General features: G+C 39.6%; 1 protein-coding gene across 8 annotated transcripts in view; it reads left to right on the top strand.

The window, feature by feature from the left end:
• C6 (complement C6) overlaps window positions 1-21,649 on the top strand; it is an 84,492-nt gene that overhangs the window by 12,150 nt on the left and 50,693 nt on the right. For all 8 annotated transcript variants that reach the window (XM_042233825.1, XM_042233823.1, XM_042233826.1 and 5 more), the window contains 5 exons: window positions 3,624-3,786; window positions 5,779-5,935; window positions 7,500-7,644; window positions 14,632-14,773; window positions 19,319-19,457. In XM_042233825.1, the coding sequence (XP_042089759.1) occupies window positions 3,644-3,786; window positions 5,779-5,935; window positions 7,500-7,644; window positions 14,632-14,773; window positions 19,319-19,457 (726 nt within the window). In that variant the 5' untranslated portion in view covers window positions 3,624-3,643. The remainder of the gene's footprint in view (window positions 1-3,623; window positions 3,787-5,778; window positions 5,936-7,499; window positions 7,645-14,631; window positions 14,774-19,318; window positions 19,458-21,649) is intronic.

A 21,649-nucleotide genomic window follows, 5' to 3' on the forward strand; every position in this document is an offset into this window, starting at 1 on the left:
GGTCGCAAAGAGTCACGGACATGACTGAGCGACTTCACTTTCTTTCTTTTTTTCATAGCTAAGTCAGTAAAGAATCTGCTTGCAAAGCAGGAGACCCAGGTTCTATTCCTGGGTTGGAAAGATCCTCTGGAGTAGGAAATGGCATCTCACTCCAGTATTCTTGCCTGGAGAATCCCACAGACAGAGGAGCCTGGCAGGCTATAGTACATGGGGTTGTAAGAGTCAGATACAACTTAGTGTCTAAACCAGCACCAGCATATATATATGTGTGTGTATATATATATATAACTGAATCACTTTGCTGTATACTGGAAATTGTTGTTGTTCAATCCCTCAATCATGTCTGGCTCTTGGTAATCCCATGGACATGCCAGGCTTCCCTGTCTTTCAGTGTCTCCCGGTTTGCTCAAACTCACGTCCATTGAGTCGATGATGTCATCCAATCCTCTCATCCTCTGTTACCCTCTTTTCTCACCCCCAATCTTTCCCAGCATCAGGGTCTTTTCCAATGAGTCAGCTCTTCTCATCAAGTGGCCAAAGTGTTGGAGCTTCAGCTTCAGCTGAATATTTATCAGTCCTTTCAATGAATATCAGGACTGATTTCCTTTAGGACTGACTAGTTGGCTCTCTTTGCAGTCCAAGGGATTCTCGAGAGTCTTCTTCAGCACCACAGTTCAAGAGCATCATTTCTTCAGCACTCAGCCTTCTTTATGGTACAGCTCTCACATTGGTACCTGTCTACTGGAAAAACCATAGCTTTGACTAGATAGACATTTGTCGGCAAAGTAATGTCTCTGCTTTTTCACGCACTGTCTAGGGTAGTCACAGCTTTTCTTCCTAGGAGTAAGCATCTTTTAATTTCATGGCTTCAGTCACCATCCACAGTGACTTTGGAGCCCAAGAAAATAAAGCCTGTCACTGTTTCCTTTTTTTCCCCCATCTGTTTGCCATGAGGCTAATGGGACCAGATGCCATGATCTTAGTTTTTTGAATGTTGAGTTTTAAGCCAGCTCTTTTACTCTCCTCTTTCACCTTCATCAAGAGGCTTTTTAGTTCCTCTTCATTTTCTGTCATTAGAGTGGTGTCACCTGCATATCTGAGGTTATTGATATTTCTCACAACAATCTTGATTCCAACTTCCAACTTGAGCTTCATCCAGCCTGGCATTTTGCATGATGTACTCTGCATAGAAGTTAAATAAACAGGGTGACAATATACAGCCTTGACATACTCCTTTCCCTATTTGGAACCAGTCTGTTGTTCCATGTCCAGTTCTAACTGTTGATTCTTAATCTACAGATAGGTTTCTCAGGAGGCAGGTAGGCTGGTATTCCCATCTCTTTAAGCATTTTCCACAGAGTTTGTTGTGATCCACACAGTCCATGGCTTTAGCATAGTCAATGAAGCAGAAGTGTATGTTTTTCTTGAATTCTCTTGCTTTTTCTATGATACAATGGATGTTGGCAATTTGATCTCTGGTTCCTCTGCCTTTTCTAAATCCAGTTTGTACATCTGGAAGTTCTTGGTTCATGTACAGTTGAAGAGATGGGAATACCAGACCACCTGACCTGCCTCTTCAGAAATCTGTATGCAGGTCAGGAAGTAACAGTTAGAACTGGACATGGAACAACAGACTGGTTCCAAATAGGAAAAGGAGTACGTCAAGGCTGTATATTGTCATCCTGCTTATTTAACTTATATACAGAGTACATCATGAAAAACGCTGGGCTGGATGAAGCACAAGCTGGAATCAAGATTGCCGGGAGAAATATCAAAAACCTCAAATATGCAGATGACACCACCCTTATGGCAGAAAATGAAGAGGAACTAAAAGCCTCTTGATGAAAGTGAAAGAGGAGAGTGAAAAAGTTGGCTTAAAGCTCAACGTTCAGAAAACTAAGATCATGGCATCTGGTCCCAGCACTTCATGGGAAACAGATGAGGAAACAGTGGAAACAGTGACAGACTTTATTTTCTTGTGCTCCAAAATCACTGCAGATGGTGACTGCAGCCATGAAATTAAAAGACATTTGCTCTTTGGAAGAAAAGCTATGGCCAACCTAGACAGCATATTAAAACGCAGAGACATGACTTTGCTAACAAAGGTCCATCTAGTCAAAGCTATAGTTTTTCCAGTAGTCATGTATGAATATAGGTATTGGACTATAAAGAAAGCTGAGCACCGAAGAATTGATGCTTTTGAACTGTGGTGTTGGAGAAGACTCTTGAGAGTCCCTTAGCCTGCAAGGAGATCCAACCAGTCCATCCTAAAGGAAATCAGTCCTGAATATTCATTGGAAGGACTGATGTTGAAGCTGAAACTCCAATAGTTGGGCCCCCTGATGTAAAGAACTTACTCATTTGACAAGACCCTGATACTGGGGAAAATTGAAGGCAGGAGGAGAAAGGGACAACAGAGGATGAGATGGTTGGATGGCATCACCGGCTCAATGGACATGAGTCTGGGTAAACTCTGGGAGTTGGTGATGAACAGGGAGGCCTGGCGTGCTGCAGTCCATGGGTTCACAAAGAATCAGACACGACTGAGCAACTGAACTGATACTGATAACTGCTGACACCCAGCTTGGAGAATTTTGAGCATTACTTTGCTAGCATGTGACACGAGTGCAATCATGTTGTAGTTTGAACATTCTTTGACATTGCTCTTCTTTGGAATTGGAATGAGAATTGGCCTTTTCCAGTCCTGTGGACACTGCTGAGTTTTCCAAATTTGCTGGCATATTGAGTGCATGTTTTGTTAGAGATACAAAAATCAAAATGGCAGTATTGGGGGGCAAGTATGGTTTTGCTAACTCCATTCATTCTCAAGGCTCCACAGCACATGGGCAACCACTGGTCCAAGTTTTCTCTGGCATTTAGCCACATCTGAGCAAACCCTCTTGTGCTCTAGGTGGTGAAGTTCCAAGCATGTAGATTAGTTTTACTAGAAATCAAATGAAGGGATACATCTCAGCTAAGAATGTGGAATCTTGGGCTTACTTGTCATGTTGCTTCAACCTTATTGTACCTGCTAAAGCCTCAGCCTCACCATCCCTAAAATGAGGGAGTTTAACCTAAAGGTTTCAAAGACCCTTTCCAGCTCTAACTTCTCTGAGTCTAAAAGTAGAGATAATGGGACAATGAACTCTTGAGCAAGCTATTAACGCCAAGATGCCAGGAAACTAAACAGAGCTTCAGAAAGAAAGGTTCCAAAGTCCTTCCCCAGTCCCAGAAAGGTATGAAAAACTGAAAGGAAGTACTAGGTAATACTTGAGGGTATTGTCTGCACAAAATAAGTAATTATCTCAAAAAAGTGAAAGATCATATAAAAAATTCCATTTGGAATGGAATGAGATACAAATATTTACTACACACTTTGTCTTGTAGCCTATCACTCACAGTTCAGAGAAACCTAACTAGTACTGGGATTTTGAACTATGGGAGTGTCCACCCTAAAAATCTTTTTAGAAATGGGATTTATACTCATAAGGCTGTGAATTTATATGTGTTGCCTTAAGGAAGGCAAGATGTTTTCAAAGATCATATTTGAGAATGTAACTGAGAATGATTTGTTAAGTTTTACCCCATGAATGTTTAATATGTATTACATCATTTCTTTTCAGGATCTGGAGGCCCTCCGGGCATGGCCAGACAGTCCATCTTGTATTTTATCCTGCTGAGTGCTCTGATTAACAAGAGTCAAGCCTGTTTCTGTGATCATTACCCATGGACTCAGTGGTCCAGCTGCTCAAAAACCTGCAATTCTGGAACCCAGACCAGAGAGAGGTGGGTGTGGGCTTTGTAGCTTTTCTTTGTGCCCTGGGAAACCTCAAGGACAGAATTAGCAAAATCAAAAAGTGCCACACTAAGCAATGGGAAAGAAAATATATCTTGCAGAGTAAAATCTGCAAACTTTTTAATTTTAAAAAGAACTCATGAATTTGGATGGAATTTGATGTCTTTTCCACATAAGGTTAAAGTGGAGTCTACTTTTGTTCTCTCCATAAAATTGAAGCATTTTAAAGAAATTCAATTAAGAATCTGTTCAATATTTTCAGTTGACTATTTAATTTACTTAGAATCACTACTTGGGCTTTTTCTTTTTTTCAATCAGCACATAACTCTGCTTGCCTACAGTTAGTGAGTTAATTATAGAGAATTTTCTACTCATTAAACTGAGTCTAACAGGACCGCAATTGAGCAGCACTGCTAGCTATTAGCTCGATTGTTGGCATGGACAAGAAGGCAAGAAAACTGTGTTTTACTTGATAACATTTAATAATTCAGTCTTTTCATTAATTCAGATTCCTCCCCCACAGTTTCTTTAAATCTGTTAGATATTTCTGTTCCATGAAGATGCTCATGTGACTTGGAAGAAAAAAAGGCATATACTTAATGTATTTTTAATTGTTATAGAACATTTTAGAGATCTATTTTAGAAAACTATTTTTACATATGTAGTGTGAGTCTCATTAAAATCACCACCTGATGGCCTCAATAAACCATCCACTTTGGATGTAAGAACAGATTTGTTCATAATACTTCCCTACTCAAAAGTCCCTTAGTAGCTCACTACTGCTGCTGCTGCTGCTAAGTCGCTCAGTCATGCCCGACTCAACGACCCCATGGACTGCAGCCTACCAGGCTCCTCGGTTCATGGGATTTTCCAGGCAAGAGTACTGGAGTAGCTCACTACTTACTACCAAATAAAGTACCATAATAAAAGCTCATCCCTCTCGATTATGCTCTTCTCAGGTCCATCCCACAAGCTCCTCCATGGACATGTCATACTCCTTCCCTGCTCATCTGTGCACAAGCTGTTTCCTCTGAACGCCCTACCCTTTGTTGCCTGGAAAACTCACGAGCATTTTTCAAAATGTATCTCTCATGTCACTTTCTCCTTTCATCTTTAGCCCCACAGAGCTCTGGCTCTATCTCAGTCATTGTACTTACCACACTGCATTGTCATCTTTTAAGTAATTTGCAGAAACTTTCTTCTTTCTCTTTCTTCTAGTCCCTCCCAGGAATTCCAGCATGGCAGTCTTCACAGATGTGTAGCCTGTGCAGTCCACACAGGATCCCACTCTGAGGAGGCTATGGTGTGGCCTCATGCTCTGCCTCCTCTCTTTGGAAATTCTTAAGAATTCATGAGTGTGTTGCTGTTCAGTCGCTCAATCATGACTGATTCTTTGCAACTTCATGAACAGTAGCCCGCCAGGTTTCCCTGTGCTTCACTATCTCCCAAAGTTTGCTCAAACTCATGTCCATGGAGTCAGTGATGCCATTGAAACATCTCATCCTCTGCCATCCCCTTCTCCTCCTACCTTCAATCTTTCCCAGCATCAAGGTCTTTTCCAATAAGTTGGCTCTTCACATTTAGGTGGCCAAAGTATTGGAGCTTCACTTTCAGCCTCAGTCCTTCTAACGAATATTCAGGATTGATATCCTTTAGGATTGACTGGTTTGATCTCTTTGCAGTCCGAGGGACTCTTAAGGGTTCTCTAGCACCACAGTTTGAAAGCATCAATTCTTTGGTGCTTAGCCTTCTTTGAACATGTGGCCCCCCTACTTTTATTTTGCACTGTGCCCCACAAATTACGGACCCAGTCCTGAGTTCCATTAAGTGGTAAAAACTGTACATATGGTGGACTGCTTGATTTTCCATGAAAACCTCTTTCCTTTTATTCACTGTAATTGATGCTCAATGAATATTTTTCTTATGGGGCTAGAGCCACAGTGAAGAGACTCATTCTAAGCATTTTCTCTTCCTTATTATAGACGGATTGTTACAGATCAGTACTATTTTGAAAACTTTTGTGGCCAGCTTTGTACCAAGCAGGAGTCCAGAGAGTGTAACTGGCAAACTTGCCCTATCAATTGCCACCTGGGAGATTATGGACCCTGGTCAGACTGCGACCCTTGTGTTCAAAAACGGGTAAGTGAAATGTGGGTATATTCAGGAAATCAGAATCATAAATTCTCGAATTCCCTGACAAACTCAACAATCATAGAAATGATGAATTACTTTAATTTCTGAAAATAAATTGTCCCAGCTTCCACTGAGGGAAATATTTTAGGGGGAGGCAGGATTCATTTGACATGCTTTATTGGCATGTGAATACCAAAAAAGTTCTGCCTGCCACCCCCCAAACCCTGAGGATTGGTATTGCACTCACCCAACTCTGATTTCCACTGCCTCTGCCCTGTGAGAGCTCACAAAGCAAAAACAGGTGCTAAAAAATGGGCAATTCAGTCCAAAGTTTAAAATCAGACAGAAATGAGGTACATTAATTAAAATGACTCCTTGCCCTTTCTTTAACTGCCCCTACTAAGGGAAAGTCCCTCGATTTGTTTATTGTTCCCAGCTGCAATATTTACCTACCTCAAGTGCATTCCAGGTAGGGCACTGGCCCACGTGAATTCCAGTCAGGGTAGGTGCTAAACATTCAGACATTAGGGAAGTAAAGGAATTGACCCAGTACAAGGAAAGCACTCACTATCTCAGAGAGACAGTTTAGGTTCCTTTGCACACATCATCTTACTCAAACTTCACATCACATTGTTTTTCTACCCATTTTACAGATGAGGAAGTTATAGATCATTAGGGGTGAAGTAATTTACCCAAGCACACATCACTAATGAATAGAAAGCTTCATACTGAACTTGGATTTTTCTGACTTTAAAGTCAGTACTTTTGAATCCTATTCTATCTTTCCCTGACTCTTTGATTTACTGCTGCTGCTGCTGCTAAGTCTCCTCAGTCGTGTCCGACTCTGTGCGACCCCATAGACGGCAGCCCACCAGGCTCCCCCGTCCCTGGGATTCTCCAGGCAAGAACACTGGAGTGGGTTGCCATTTCCTTCTCCAATGCATGAAAGTGAAAAGTGAAAGTGAAGTTGCTCAGTCATGTCCGACTCCTAGCGACCCCATGGACTGCAGCCCACCAAGCTCCTCCACCCATGGGCTTTTCCAGGCAAGAGTACTGGAGTGGGGTGCCATTACCTTCTCCGCTTTGATTTACTACTGACAATTTGAAACCTTTCAAAGTGTGGAAAATGTGCCAGCCTTGGTTTCCACAGTGACTTTCTCATACATAAGCCCGCCCCCATCAGTCCTTTCACATTTATCACTTCACACTATCTTTGAGGAATAAAAGGGCTACTGTTATGACCTGGAAGATTTATTGCACTCAGGACATGCTCAGTAAATATTTGTTCATTTGATTTTGATTCAATTTAGAATCCTATGATTTCAGAGTTAGAAACCTTAGGAAATTTGTTGTCCCACTTCCTCATTTTACAGGTTGGAAAAATGAGACCCCAAAAGTATTGACTTCCCTAAGAAAACACAATAATGGAATTGGGGAAAAATCATTAGTAATTTAGGAAATGCCACTATAGGAAAAATCACTACTGTGACGGAGAAGCCCAGTTTTCTTAGACACTTTCTGGCTTTGATCCAGCCTCAGAGTTATTCACCTTTCTCTCCTTTCCTTTTAGTTTAAGGTTAGGCCCATCTTGCACCCCAGTCAGTTTGGAGGACAACCATGTACTGAGCCTCTCATGACCTTTCAGCCATGCATTCCATCCAAGCTCTGCAAAATTGAAGAGATTGACTGCAAGAATAAATTCCGCTGTGACAGTGGTAATGTCTTTTGAAAAATGTTCAGTCTTCACTAAAAATGACTAAAGTTATTCCAATTGACTCCCAGTGAAAGTCATGATAGAAAAGTCCCACCATATTTTAAGCCTAGGGAGACAGGGATGTTATGCTACCAATTATGTACTATTCATGTGTAAAATTATAGCTTTCAGGCTATAATCATCTTGACCACTTACCTGTTTCCTTTGCTCATCAAGTACAGGTTCCCAGGTTCCTACACTGTTATGAAACAGGAGGAAGAGAATGAGGAGGAGGAAATAGAGGAGGAAGCAGATACTTTTAAAAATGGGCTATTAATAAGCACAACTGAAATAAGCAATTGAAAAAGAGTGATGCATTTTAAAATTTTAATATAGTTTATTAAGATAAGGATGCTAATGCTAAGATATTATGTAAAGGGGATGGTTAGAGATGATGTAACAAATTTTCTGGTATGGTCCATTGAATGACTCCAAAGACAATCACAAAAGAGGAGACTGCAAATGATTTAAACAATGGCAACAATTCCCTTCAAGTTCAATTCTCGTACAGATTCATACATTTGGATATTTAAGTATTGTTAGATTATAATCAAACCTTGAATATACTACTTAACCTATGTATTCTCTTGCTAATTAATAGCTTTCCAAAGCTCAGCATGTTGAACCATATAGGTCAGATCTGCAAACTTTTTCAGGAGAAGTCCAGGTGGTGAATATTTTAGGGTTTGCAGGCCATACAGTCTATGTAGCAACTATTCAGCTCTGGAATCGTGGCATCAAAGCTGCCACAATTTGGCAGTATACAATAAACAGTATGTCAACAAATGAGCATGACTATGTTCCAATAGGATTTTATTTACAAGAGCAAGTAGCAGGTCAGTTTTTGTCCATGGGCCATAGTTCACTGATTTCTTGTATAAATAGTCAATTTTAGTTAAAATAAAATTAGAGTTCTGATTAATAAAATCCAAATTATTTGCGTACTCTAAAATACACTGAAAAGTAGAACTAGACGGCAGATTTCGAATTCCCATAAACTGACCCCAGACTTGGGCATAATGTTTCTCTTCTCTTACTCTTTGCTTCCTGCTTTCAGCTTTACCAATCTTTTCTGAAAGTCAGACAGGAAGGCTGGCTCCAGGGTTTTCTCTCTGTACCTCATCCCCAAAACAGGATGTGAGGGTGAGACATGGGTAGGGAGATATACATTATGCCTAAGTAAATAAGGGGCTTCCCAGTTGACCTTAGTGGTAAGGAAACCACCTGCCAATGCCGGAGACACAAGAGATGGGGGTTCGATTCCTGAGTGGGGAAGATCCCCTGGAGGAGCAAATGGCAACTCACTCCAGTATTCTTGCTGGGAAAATTCTATGGGCAGAGAAGACTGGCCAGCTACAGTCCATGCCGCCTCAAGGAGTCAGATATGACTGAGCAACTGAGCAACCAACAACCAACTGGAAGCTGAGAAGAGGCAAGAAGGACCTTCCCAGAGTTTTAGAGGGAGCACGGCCTTGCAGAAATCTTGTTTGGACTTCTGCACTCCAGAACTATGAGAGAAAAAATTTCTGAATTTCTGTATATAAATAAGGTCATGTCACATATTGACAAAACAGGGAATATGAGAAAAACCTTGATGGTAATGGCTAAGGGGAATACAGACCTAAGCACTATATTCAGAATATTAAGATAAAAGTTTAGAACTGATGTACATCAATTTGAAGCTTGAAGGGTAGTTTCTAGAACAGATTACCAGGGAGAACTCTTATATTCAATAGATGATAAATCTATGAAATTTATTATGAAAGAGTTTATGTCAAAAATATCCACAAGTCTGAGAAGTCTTTAGATATATCCATGTGCTATCAGTTCAAGATGAGTGATTTCAGGAAAGTTACTGGTATAGGCACAGCAATCTCTACTTCATCAGTAATACGTCCATAGCTGGTGATAGAAACTGAACCATTGAAATGCAGCTGTAATGGTTGATAAGCAGCTGCTACCCTGAGCTCTCTTAGTGACCTCTGCCCTACTGCCCAGATCCCTTCATCAGAAATTCCTAGATCTCCCCACAGTCCAACCATTAACTAGTTAATCTCTGGTACAAACATGGGTACCATTCTGACTGGGTAATGCCATGGGCTCTTGGTTGTTGAATATTCCACTGAAGATGATATACCACTGTACTCTCCTAAAAACATCCACTAATGCCACTCTCAAAGGAATAAAAGATTGGATGGACCATTATTTGTCTGACATATCAGGATGATGTAAGTCATCCTGACAAATATCAGGATGATATTTGGATCAGTTAACAACAGAAAAAATCTCTATCTTTCCTTTCTACTCTCATGATTGCTCTTCAGAATCTCCCAAGGCGAATTGTATTTTTTTTGTTTTGTTTAGTTTTTAAAACATTTTCCATGGGTGCACTGTGTCCCCCCATTCTGAACCCTCCTCCCATCCCCCTCCCCACCCCACGCCTCTGGGTTGTCCCAGAGTGCTGGCTTTGAGTGCCCTGCTTCATGCATCGAACTTGCACTGGTCATCTATTTCACATACGGTAATATACATGTTTCAGTGCTATTCTCTCAAATTATCCCTTTAATGTATACATGGACCTTTGAGAAGAACCCATGAGGCAAATCCCCATGCACTATGCCAACTCCTCTCGAAGTCCTAACTTTAACACAGAGATGAGAATTTGCAACTGGTTATAAAAGTAATATACCATGTAGTAACATAAATCAATTCAAGTAAATAGGAAAATCATATATAATTCTAAATGACTACATAATTCCAGGTGTAAATATATATATATATGCATGTGTTGGCCAAAGCATGCTGACTTCTACAAATTCTGAACTATTGAAATGTCCCTTCACCTCTGCCATTCCTTTTTTAGTACAGGATATATTTGTGGCTCACAAATCTTTCCGCTTCCTATTGCATTGTGTTTCCATGACCTAGAACCTTTCTCAACTGTGTCCCATCAGTCCTATTTCACACTGCCACCCACTCCTAAACATCGCTCAAGAGAGGTCCTCTTGCTTTCATCCCTACCCTTGCTAATCTTGTTGCTGTTTAGTCACTAAGTCATGTTCAACTCTTGGCTAACCCATGAACTATAGCCTGCCAGGCTCTTCTGTCTGTAGGATTTTCCCAGCAAGAATGCAGGAGTGAGTTGCCATTTCCTTCTGCAGGGGATCTTGCTGACCCACGGATCAAACCTGAGTCTCCTGAATTAGCAGGTGAATTCTTTATCACTGAGCCACCAGGGAAGCCCACCCTTGTTAATAGAGACTCTATAATATCCCTAGAATTGTTAGCACAAGTTCACATTGAAGTCAAACAAACCAAAATGTCAGAGTTTGGAACAGAGAAAGTTAACTGCAGAGCCATACAAGGAGATGGGTGGTTCAAGCCCTAAAAACCCCTGAGCTCCCTGAAACATTTCAGTAAAGCATTTTTAAAAGCCAGGTAAGGGAAGGGAGTCACAGGATATGTGATCAGCTCATGCACAGTTCTCTAACTGGCTGGTGATGAGGTAACAGGGGTGTGTCACTATCAGTCCTTAGGCTCCAGGAGGCCTGGGGCTTTGTGTTCATCGTCATCAAGAGGTTAACATCTTCCATTTGGTGGGGGATGCTCACACCTGTGAAACAACTCAGGACATGTGCTTCAAAAGTATACACACACACACACACACACACATATATATATTCAGTAGGTACTTCAGAGAGGAGCTAAAGCAGGGGATATGAGAGAACGCTAGCTGGAAAAGCCCCACAGGGTCCTGCTCCATTACAGAAGTATCAAATGAATAGACTTTCTTACATATCTGGTACCCTGATCATAAACCTAGGTTAATGAGAATTGTACCTTACAAGTGTATCTCTACCTCCATCTGATAAAATGGGAGTTTTAGTGTAAAATATAAAAAATCAGCTCTTTTTCAAATTTGTGAGTACTATGTTCAAAACTTTTAAAAACTGTAAGATATGTCTTTTTTTTCTCCTTTAGGTAAAGCATCTCTATTTCAAACTAAATTAACCATTCTGCACTGCCCTAAGAAAAGCAAACAAGAAAAACCAGAGATGTGTTATTTTAACAAATAGGGTATCTTTCAGGTTATATCTTAGGACTGACAGGAATTTAATTCTCTCTATATTTTCAGTCTTGTGTGATTATGATGCTCATACCTATAATAAATGTCTTGATATAAAATTTTGAATAATCAAAGGATGATTTAATTACTTGCATTACATTCCACCTTTCTTACTGATGATTCTTCAGCTCAGCTCAGTTGCTCAGTCGTGTCCGACTCTTTGTGACCCCCGTGGATTGCAGCATGCCAGGCTTCCCTGTCCATCACCAACTCCCAGAGCTTGCTCAAACTCATGTCCTGAGTCAGTGATGCCATCTAACCATCTCATCCTCTGTCGTCTCCTTCTCCTTCCACCTTCAATCTTTCCCAGCATCAGGGTCTTTTCCAATGCGCCAATTCTTCTCATCAGGTGGCCAAAGTATTGGAGATTCAGCTTCAGCATCAGTCTTTCCAATGAATATTCAGGGCTGATTTTCTTTAGGATGGATCGGTTTGATCTCCTTGCAGTCCAAGGGATTCCCAAGTCTTCTCCAACACCACAGTTCAACAGCATCAATTCTCTGGTCCTCAGCTTTCTTTATAGTCCAACTCTCACATCCATATATCACTACTGGAAAAACCATAGGTTTGACTAGATGGGCCTTTGTTGGCAAAGTAATGTCTCTGCTTTTGAATATGCTGTCTAGGTTGGTCATAGCTTTTCTTCCAAGGAGCAAATGTCTTTTAATTTCATGGCTGCAGTCACCATCTGCAGCGATTTTGGAGTCCAAGAAAATAAAGTCTGTCACTCTTTCCATTGTTTCCCCAACTATTTGCCATGAAGTGATGGGACTGGATGCCATGATCTTAGTTTTTTGAATGTTGAGTTTTAAGCCAGCTTTTTCACTCTTCTCTTTCACTTTCATCAACAGGCTCTTTAGTACCTCTCACTTTCTGTCATAAGGGTGGTATCATCTGCATATCTGAGGTTACGGTTATTTCTCCTGGAAATCTTTATCCCAGCTTGTGCTTCATCCAGTCCGGCATTGTGCATGATGTACTCTGCATATAAGTTAAATAAGCAGGGTGACAATATACAGCCTGGATGTACTCCTTTCCCTATTTGGAACCAGTCTGTTGTTTCATGTCCAGTTCTAACTGTTGCTTCTTGACCTGCATACAGATTTCTCAGGAGGCAGGTAAGGTGGTCTGGTATTCTCATCTCTTGAAGAATTTTCCAGTTTGTTGTGATCTACACAGTCACAGGCTTTGGCCTAATCAATAAAGCAGAAGTAGATGTTTTTTTCTGGAATTCTCTTGCTTTTTCTATCATCCATTAAGATTATTAACCCCCCAAAAGTTGAAACTAAGTGCTTTCTGGGGAACTCTTTATTAGTTAAAAAAAATAAATTCAACAAAATATCTAATTTCCTCAAGCATTTCAGTTGATCAAAATAGTCACTCATAGCTGTATTGAAATGTTGACCACAATTTAAGATAGGTAATGAGATGTGTGTGTGTGTGCATGAAGGTGCTCAGTCGCTCAGTCATGTCTGACTCGTTGCAACCCCATGGACTGTATAGCCCACCAGGCTCCTCTATCCATGGAATTCTCCAGATAAGATAGTCCTGAGTAAAACATTCAATCACTGTTGATGAGACTTGTACATAATGGTACAGATGCCAGCATTCCTGATTATACGCAAGAGACTGAGGAGCAGGAGATGGGCTATCTGTCATTGTAGAAAGAGTGTTTCAATTTCAGTAATATACAGGCACACACTGTTTCCTAGGATCATAATGAAATTCAGCAAGTTTTAAAAGAAAGAGAATTATCTGAGTTGGTACTGTTTTCTAAACTCACTCACACAAATTGCTATCTAACACTGTGGTATCCAGGCATTTAATGTGTCCAAAAAATAGATATAGTAAATTGTATGTAGTGAAACTCTTATTAATGGTAATTATAACAGTAATCATATATAGTGAATATCTACAATAAAATATTTAATAATGTATAGTAAAGTGGGGGCTTCCCTGGTGACTCAGACAGTAAAGAATCTGCGTGCATTGCAGGAGACACAGGTTCTACCCCTGGGTCAGGAATAACCACTGGAGAAAGGAATGGTAACCTGCTCCAGTATTCTTACCTAGAAAACTCCAGAGGAGCCTAGAGGGCTACAGTCCATGGAGTTGCAGAGTCAGATACAACTTAGTGACTTACACTTTCACTTTTTTTTTTACTTTTCAAAATAATTATATATAGTAAAATATACTGATAGTAAGTGTGCAATTTGATTTTGACAAATATGTACACCCACGTAAATGACCCCCAATCAAGGTACAGAAAATCTCCATAAACCCCAAAAGTTCCTTGTTTCCTGTTTCTAGTTAATCCTTCTTGTTCTTGAACATGAGATAAAAGACTCAGATGGCATGCCTCGTCTGTGTCCAGCTTCTTTCTCTCAATATAAAATTTTAGACATTAAGTCACATTGTTATGTGTACCAGTAGACATGTGTGTGTGAAATTATAGTTTTTTAAAAATAAAAGCAGTGACCTTGAGTCTATTATCCTGAATTAAAACAAAATTCTGAGCTTATTGTTAATTTTCTCCTACAGAACATGATTTCTGCAGCAAGCTCACTGTAGTGGGAATGGGATTCTAGAGTTGTTTCTTTGATTTAAGACAATCAGCTCAAGAGTGACTAATTCTATCCAGACTCTTGCAATCCTAAACAAGATGAGAAAATATCAGTTTGTTATTCCATTTCCTTATTTCCCATCAAGAATAATGAAAACTGGCCCTCTACCTTCCCTTGAAATTTAAAGTAAACATGTTTCAAATCAATAAATACTCTGTTAAGTGACCATTTGTTGTCCATATTACTATTTCTTGACCAGGTCGCTGCATTGCCAGCAAGTTGGAATGCAATGGAGAAAATGATTGTGGAGACAATTCAGATGAAAGGAATTGTGGGAGAAAAAAACCAGTATGTTCACGGAGCTATAAACCCATCCCTAGTGTACAGCTGATGGGCATGGGGTATGTAACATCTTTTTATCGTTTGGGAAGTAAAACCATTTCAAAACCAGAGCTGGAAGCAGCGATGAAGCAGTGAGACCCACCCCTGTTCACATTCCTCATTAACCTCTTACTCCTCCCACTAGTCCTATCTGCCCCTGATACTTGGCTGCCAGGCTTAATGATAAAAATAATTACTTTTAATTTTTAGCTATTTAATAAAGTAAAATGATAATTTAAATTTAGCATTTTCACATTCAGTGCGTAGTAGACAATGCTATGAGTACTTCATAAACATAGCTTGTTTAAAGTCTTATGGCAGGTATTCTTTCCTTCCTGAGTTCCCTCAGGGCTCACCAGTTCACCATTGGTGGTAGCTGCAATTGCTAACATCCTTTGTTTACTGATATGGCAGGAAATATTCCACTTCTCAAATGGTGTTTAAGCATCATTCAATGACTGGTATTTTAAAAATCACCATTGAGCTTTGATCCTCTAAAACTTATTCACAATATTTCCCTATTATAATCCTATTTTAAAAAAAAAAAAGGCAGAAAAAGAAAAGAAAACAAGAGCTACGCCTTAGTTGAAAGCATAAGAAAAACCAGTAAAGGTAATTTCTTGTACTCTCCTGTTCTCATGATAAATAATTCTCCCTTCAGTTTTTGGCCAGAAAGCAAATAGTATTATTCAGGCTTTTATTGCTTTGTAGTGAGATTTTTAAAGTCTTTACTTGTACTGCCCGACTTGCATAAAAAGAAACCTTGAGGCTCTAAAGACAAACAGCAACAGTTGCAAATACAACCTCATTTGATTAGAATGAAAACTAGCAGCTGTAGAACCAAACTCAAGTACAGCAATAAAGTGCAACAGCCATTAATCTGGAAGTGAGAGGAGGCTCCTCCATCCATGGGATTCTCCAGGCAAGAATACTGGAGTGGGTAGCCATTCCCTTCTCCAGGGGATCTTCCTGACCCAGGGATCGAATCCAGGCCTCCCAGATCGAAGGCAGATTCTTTACCGTCTGAGCCACCACCTACTTCTGCATTAATTCACAATATCATGACCAAATAAGTGAACATCTCTCAGCTGTAATTTCCCCAGCTCTAAGTTGGATGGCTACAAACTGATTTGAGGTTGTGTTGGGCTTCATGGGGTCGCAAAGAGTCGGACACGACTGAGCGACTGAACTGAACTGAGCGACTGAACTGAACTGAACTGAGAACTCCTAATTAAGAGTTATTTCAACAAGAGTGTTTCACAGCATCTTCTTGTCAAGGTACAGAAATGGTTTCCTTTTCTTCTTTTCTTTGGAAGAAAAACTCAGCCAAAACCTCCCACTGATAATCCCATTTTCCAATGTTCTGACTGATTCTGGGTAACATTACAAACTCACCTCTTGTTCAGTTGATCTAGACTCTCGAGTTACAGATGGGAAAGACCACATGCTGTGTGTACTTTGGCAGAAGGACCATGTGGGACTCTGCCAGCCAGAGCTGCTGTCCCAAGGATTCTCAGAAATGAGCAAAACCTGCTGGCTCAGGGACAGCCAGTCCTCTCCTCGCCTCCCCAGGGATTGAGAGTTCTGAGAGCTGCTTACTGGAATCTCTAATTTTCTGGCCTTAAAATCGCTGCTTCTCTCCAACACATTTCTACCCAAAAAAAGAAGCTTCCTGAGTGACTGTCCTTCACTTTTAAATGGCATCTTTCCAATAAAGAATTTAATAAGACATTCCAACATTGCTACTTTGTCAACATCAGTCACCAGTTTTGAAATCTGAAGCAAGAACCAGGCAATAATAGTGGGCTGCTTGTGTTCTCTCAGGCTCAGACAAGGTACAAATGCATCCACACAGATGCACACACACACACGTAGAAATAAATATACAAACACACATGCACATTTATATACAGAAATTCTAATGAGATTCAAAAAGTTATAAAATATAACATTAAAGTCAAATTAGATAAAACACTTTAGAAACCTAACATAATAAAAGCCACAATGTGTTTGAGACACCAAAATATTTAAAATTAACTTAAATACCACAGAGGTGAGTAGAGAAAATAGTGCTAAAAACTGCTACATAGCTGACTTCACTTCTAAAAGTCTCCTTGGGGTGCCCTAAGAGGGCCACCTCCACAAAAGTCCTATCTTCAGCCTCTGCCAGCAGTGACTACCATCAGAGATTCCTCATGACCTGCGAGCCATTTTCCTCAAGCCCGTTCTTGTTAGTGATGAACTTATAAGTAGACTGGATAAGGGCAGTATAAGATCATCAGTTTTTTTTTTCCTCATTGACCCCTCTTAACTCAGAAAATGAGTCCTAAACACCTGTGTTAGTCATGTTAACTTAAGTTCTTTGGAAAGTTTTTCCCAGACCAGCTCCTCTTACTTCCTCCCTCAAATGCCCACTTATACAAACTCAAATATGGATGAGAATTTGACTATGAGATATATCTTACAGGAAAGGTAAGAATCATTCTTTTTTATCAGTTTTACTGAGATTTGATTGACATGTGGGTTTTCCTGTTATGTACATCTTTTATTCTCACACCACTGCCACACCTCAACACTTTTGATGCCAGACATAGGCAGGGGGTTTCCCCCACCAAGCCATTGTCTGTGACCCCAGCTGACTGCCCCACAATTTAATTGAATTTTGACCTCAGCTACCTGAAGACAGTATTAGATCCCCTCGGTTCAGGGCTCAGTCCTGCAAGACTGCCGCCGCTCCCCCAGAATGTCAGACACCGATTGCAAGTTCAGGTTTGCATATGTGCTCCTGTCACACTGGAGATTCCCATAAACTCCTCCTTGGGTTTGATTAATTTGCAAGAGCTACTCATAGAAGCCAGTAAAACAATTTACTTAAATTCACCAGTTTGCTATGAAAGAATATGATAAAGGATACAGATGACCACCCTGTTGGGAGAGATAGGTACAGCAAGGATGCGGAAGAGGCCTGAGCTTCCATGCCTTGCTTAGGTACCACTCACCTGCACCTCCGTATGCTCACCGACCTGGAAGCTCTCTGAACCCCATACTTTTGGGATGCTTATGGAGTCTTCATTACATAGGCGTAATCAGTCATTACCCCTGTTTTCAGCCCGTTTCCCCTCTCTGGAGAATGGAAGGTAGGGCTAAAAATTCTAAGCTTTGAATCATGGCAGGATCTGTGTTGTGACCAGCACCCATCTGGGAGCCCACAAAGAATCACCTCATTGGAACAAAAGACACTTTTGTCACTCAAGAAATTCCAAGGTGTTAGAAGCCTTGTGTCAAAAACTGAGGTCAAAGACTAAATATTAGAAAAAAAAGATGCTCTTAGTGCTCTTACTACATAAATTACATGGGTTTTGCGAGCTCTGTGCCAAGAAATGGGCAGCAGACACCATTATGGGTATTTTCTATGATCTCATCATTGGTTTCCCTGGTGGCTCAGTGGTAAAGAATCCACCTGCAAGGCAGGGGACGCAGGAGATATGGGTTCAATCCCTGGGTTGAGAAGATCCCTTGGAGGAGGGCATGGTAACCCACTCCAGTATTCTTGCCTGGAGAATTCCATGCAAAGAGGAGCCTGGTGGGCTACAGTCTACAGAGTCACAAAGAGTCAGACATGACTGAAGCAACTAAGCGTGCATGCATTATCTCATCATATGTGATTCAGCAATACTAAATTTTTGACAAAAAACTTTTTTTTAAAGAGTTAATTTAACAGATATTAATATCTATAAGAACTTGGAAAACAATCAGCATTCTGGAGTAGTTCTTATCTACCACGAAACAGTGTCTTAAATACTTGATTTGTATTAAGCTAATTAATCTGTCTGTGCTTCAATTTCCTCATTTGTAAAATGGGTATAATAATTGTGCCTATATCACATGGTTGTCATAAATATTAATTAAATATAATATTAATGTCAAATACAGATCAAATAGTACTAGACACAGTAAACATTATGTAAGCATTTGTTAAACAGATTTTAAATATCATTATAGTTATTAGTATAAACAATAATAATAGATTACAATTCTATTAAAATATTGCTGTTACTATTTCATTATTAGCTCTTTATAAGAATTCTTTTACTGTATGATAGTAAAGACAATGGACCCAGAATGGCATAAATTATGTAGTAATTTATTTCATAATCTGCTTCCAAAGTTTGTGTTGGTTTTGTAAGTCATGAAATAATTATAAACCTAAATTTTATTTCATAGTGAAAGGTTGGAACAATTAAATAAGTGGAATAGAGAGAACCTAACAGATGAACACCCTTTTGGGAGAGATAGGTATGGCAAGGATGTGGAAAGGGCATGAGCTTCCATGCCTTGCTTAGGTACCACTCACCTGCACCTCCGTGTGCTCACCGACCTGGACGCTCTCTGACTTCCAGACCTTTTTGGATACCTCTCCATAAACTGGAAAACATGGACTTTCCTTCAAGCCATCTGTCAAGAGTCAAAACATGCCTAAGAGAAGAATTTCTTTCATATAAATACAATAAATGTTAAAGACTGCTTTACATCTATTGAATTCTTAAAAATTACTCTGTTTCTAGGTTTCATTTCCTGGCAGGAGAGCCCAGAGGAGAAGTCCTTGATAACTCTTTCACTGGAGGAGTGTGTAGAACTGTCAAAAGCAGTAGAGCAAGTAATCCATACCGTGTTGCGGCCAATCTAGAAAATGTCAACTTCGAGGTACGACAGCCTATCTTGAGGGCATTCCAAATGCCAATGGTGATTATAAGCTAAATTTCAATGAAAAGAGTCATGAAGGAAGGGACAGAATAAAAAGGTAATGAGCATTCTTCATCACTATCATGTGCTGACATTTATTCCTTCCACAGCTCAGTAATGTCCGTGTTTTCATCCTCAATTCCCAGATGGAAAACAAGGAAACTAAATTGCCCAAAGTTAAGCATCTATCAAGTAGTTGGGTTCAAGATTTAAGCACAACTTTTCCAAATTCCAGAGTCCATGCTTTCTCCCATGAACAAATAGCTATAACAGGTCCCCACTCAGATAAATGACTTGGTATATTCAGAATCTTCTACCATAGTTCTCTCAGTTAACCACAAAATTTAGACATAAAACACATTTTAAAAATCCAGATGAATTTAAGCATAATGGGGGTAATTCTACTTACCTTCCATCCCATTCTACTAGTTGGTTTGGTTTTCTTTTCATTTTTCTGAGTCATAAGGAGCAGTGTGTTATATATTCTTAGAATCTATCCCAGCGCCTTACACATGATAAGTACTCCATACTTGCTGAACTAAAGTAAACAGTTTGTTTCTTCTCATTTATGATAAGGCAAACAGGAAAGACAGGACTTTAATTGTTGTATCCATGCATACAAATTTGACATGCTAGGGAGAATTTCAGAAAATCTAATGATTTCTGAGACCACTTTTCAGATAATATGCATTCAGCAAATCATTCGATCCTTTAAAAAAAAGATTATATTCATATAAATACAGTCATTTTCCAATTTGACAAACTCGACTTAAAAACCATCTAATACATATTAATGGATACAGTCTTGGAATCCAACTGTCAAGTTCAAACTCCTCTGGGGAGACTTACCTTGGGAAGTCCCACCTCTGCCTGGAAGTAAATGTGACTAGAGTAACAAGTGACCCTGAGCAGGTAAAGAAAATCCTCGCTCTCTCGCCACAGATCCAGCAGATGCTAACCCCAGAGGATTCACTACCACCAAGGGAGGTAGAGAAGGTCTTGCTGGAATGCTGAAAAAGAACTCAGAAGAGACATATTTCCAAAGAAAAGATAGCATCAAAAATTCTGTCAATGATGGAAGATGTATTCTATTCTTAAGATGTAGGCTTTGTAGGAGCTAAAACCCAAACGTTTATATACATTACTGTTATGTTGAAGGAAGTTTTCTAGCTCCTAAACAACCAATCCATTAACTTACTTTCAAAATAAATAACTCCCCCGCCCCAAAAAAATACTGCCTATACTCTCAGCAAGCATCTCTTTTATACAGTTTTACAAGTAAAAAATCTTGGCTCAACACATGATAGTAAAATATGGGCAGAGTTAACACTTTACGCTTAAGTAATACTATGAGTTTTACTCAAGTGCCATAACAACCTTCCCAGAAAGAGAAATTTACTTTATGTTCCTCTTATTAATAATAGGATATTTAAGATAATTGAAGTTAGAAACCTTCTCAGAGTAATGCAGCAAGTAAATGGCACAGTGAATGAGAATTTGTGCCAGATGAGACCTTGATAATAAAGTATCAAGAAAGATATTAATGATTCTGCAACAAGTGCCAGGTCTGAGTACCTGTCATAAACTCTCATTTAAAAGGTATCACCTGTGAAGTTCACCAATGATGTGCTAGAGTCAGCTTTTCCAGCTTATAAAAGCCAACTGTTAAATTTTCAAGACTTTTGTAAGCTGATTATTAAACATGACCATTATTAGATATTAAATATATGATCTTAAATTAAGATTAAATAAAGATATTAAATTAAAATAAAGATATTAAAACACATGATAATTACTCAAAATATATCACTTCTCAATTATTTTGGCACATTTGACCACGAATCTATGCTCTTGAAGCTACTTGCATTTATTGTATCATAAAAGTACTACGTAATAATTTGCAGGACACAACACTTAACCGTCAATGCCAATTGGCAGTCCGTGCTAATTGTTAAAAACCATTAGCTTCCCCACCCCCCAAAAAAAATAATAATTTGCTACTGTGCATCTTTTTCCAAGTTTGAATTCAAGAGTATCACATAGGTAGTTAGCTTGAAATCAGCATAGTAGGAATATATACAGCAAGAGAAAGGCCAATGCTGTAGTATTAAATCACAGGGTTTTTTGTTGTTTATTTCCCCCCCTCAGACAAT

The sequence above is a fragment of the Ovis aries genome, chromosome 16 (assembly GCF_016772045.2).
Source record: "Ovis aries strain OAR_USU_Benz2616 breed Rambouillet chromosome 16, ARS-UI_Ramb_v3.0, whole genome shotgun sequence".
Lineage (NCBI taxonomy): Eukaryota > Metazoa > Chordata > Mammalia > Artiodactyla > Bovidae > Ovis > Ovis aries.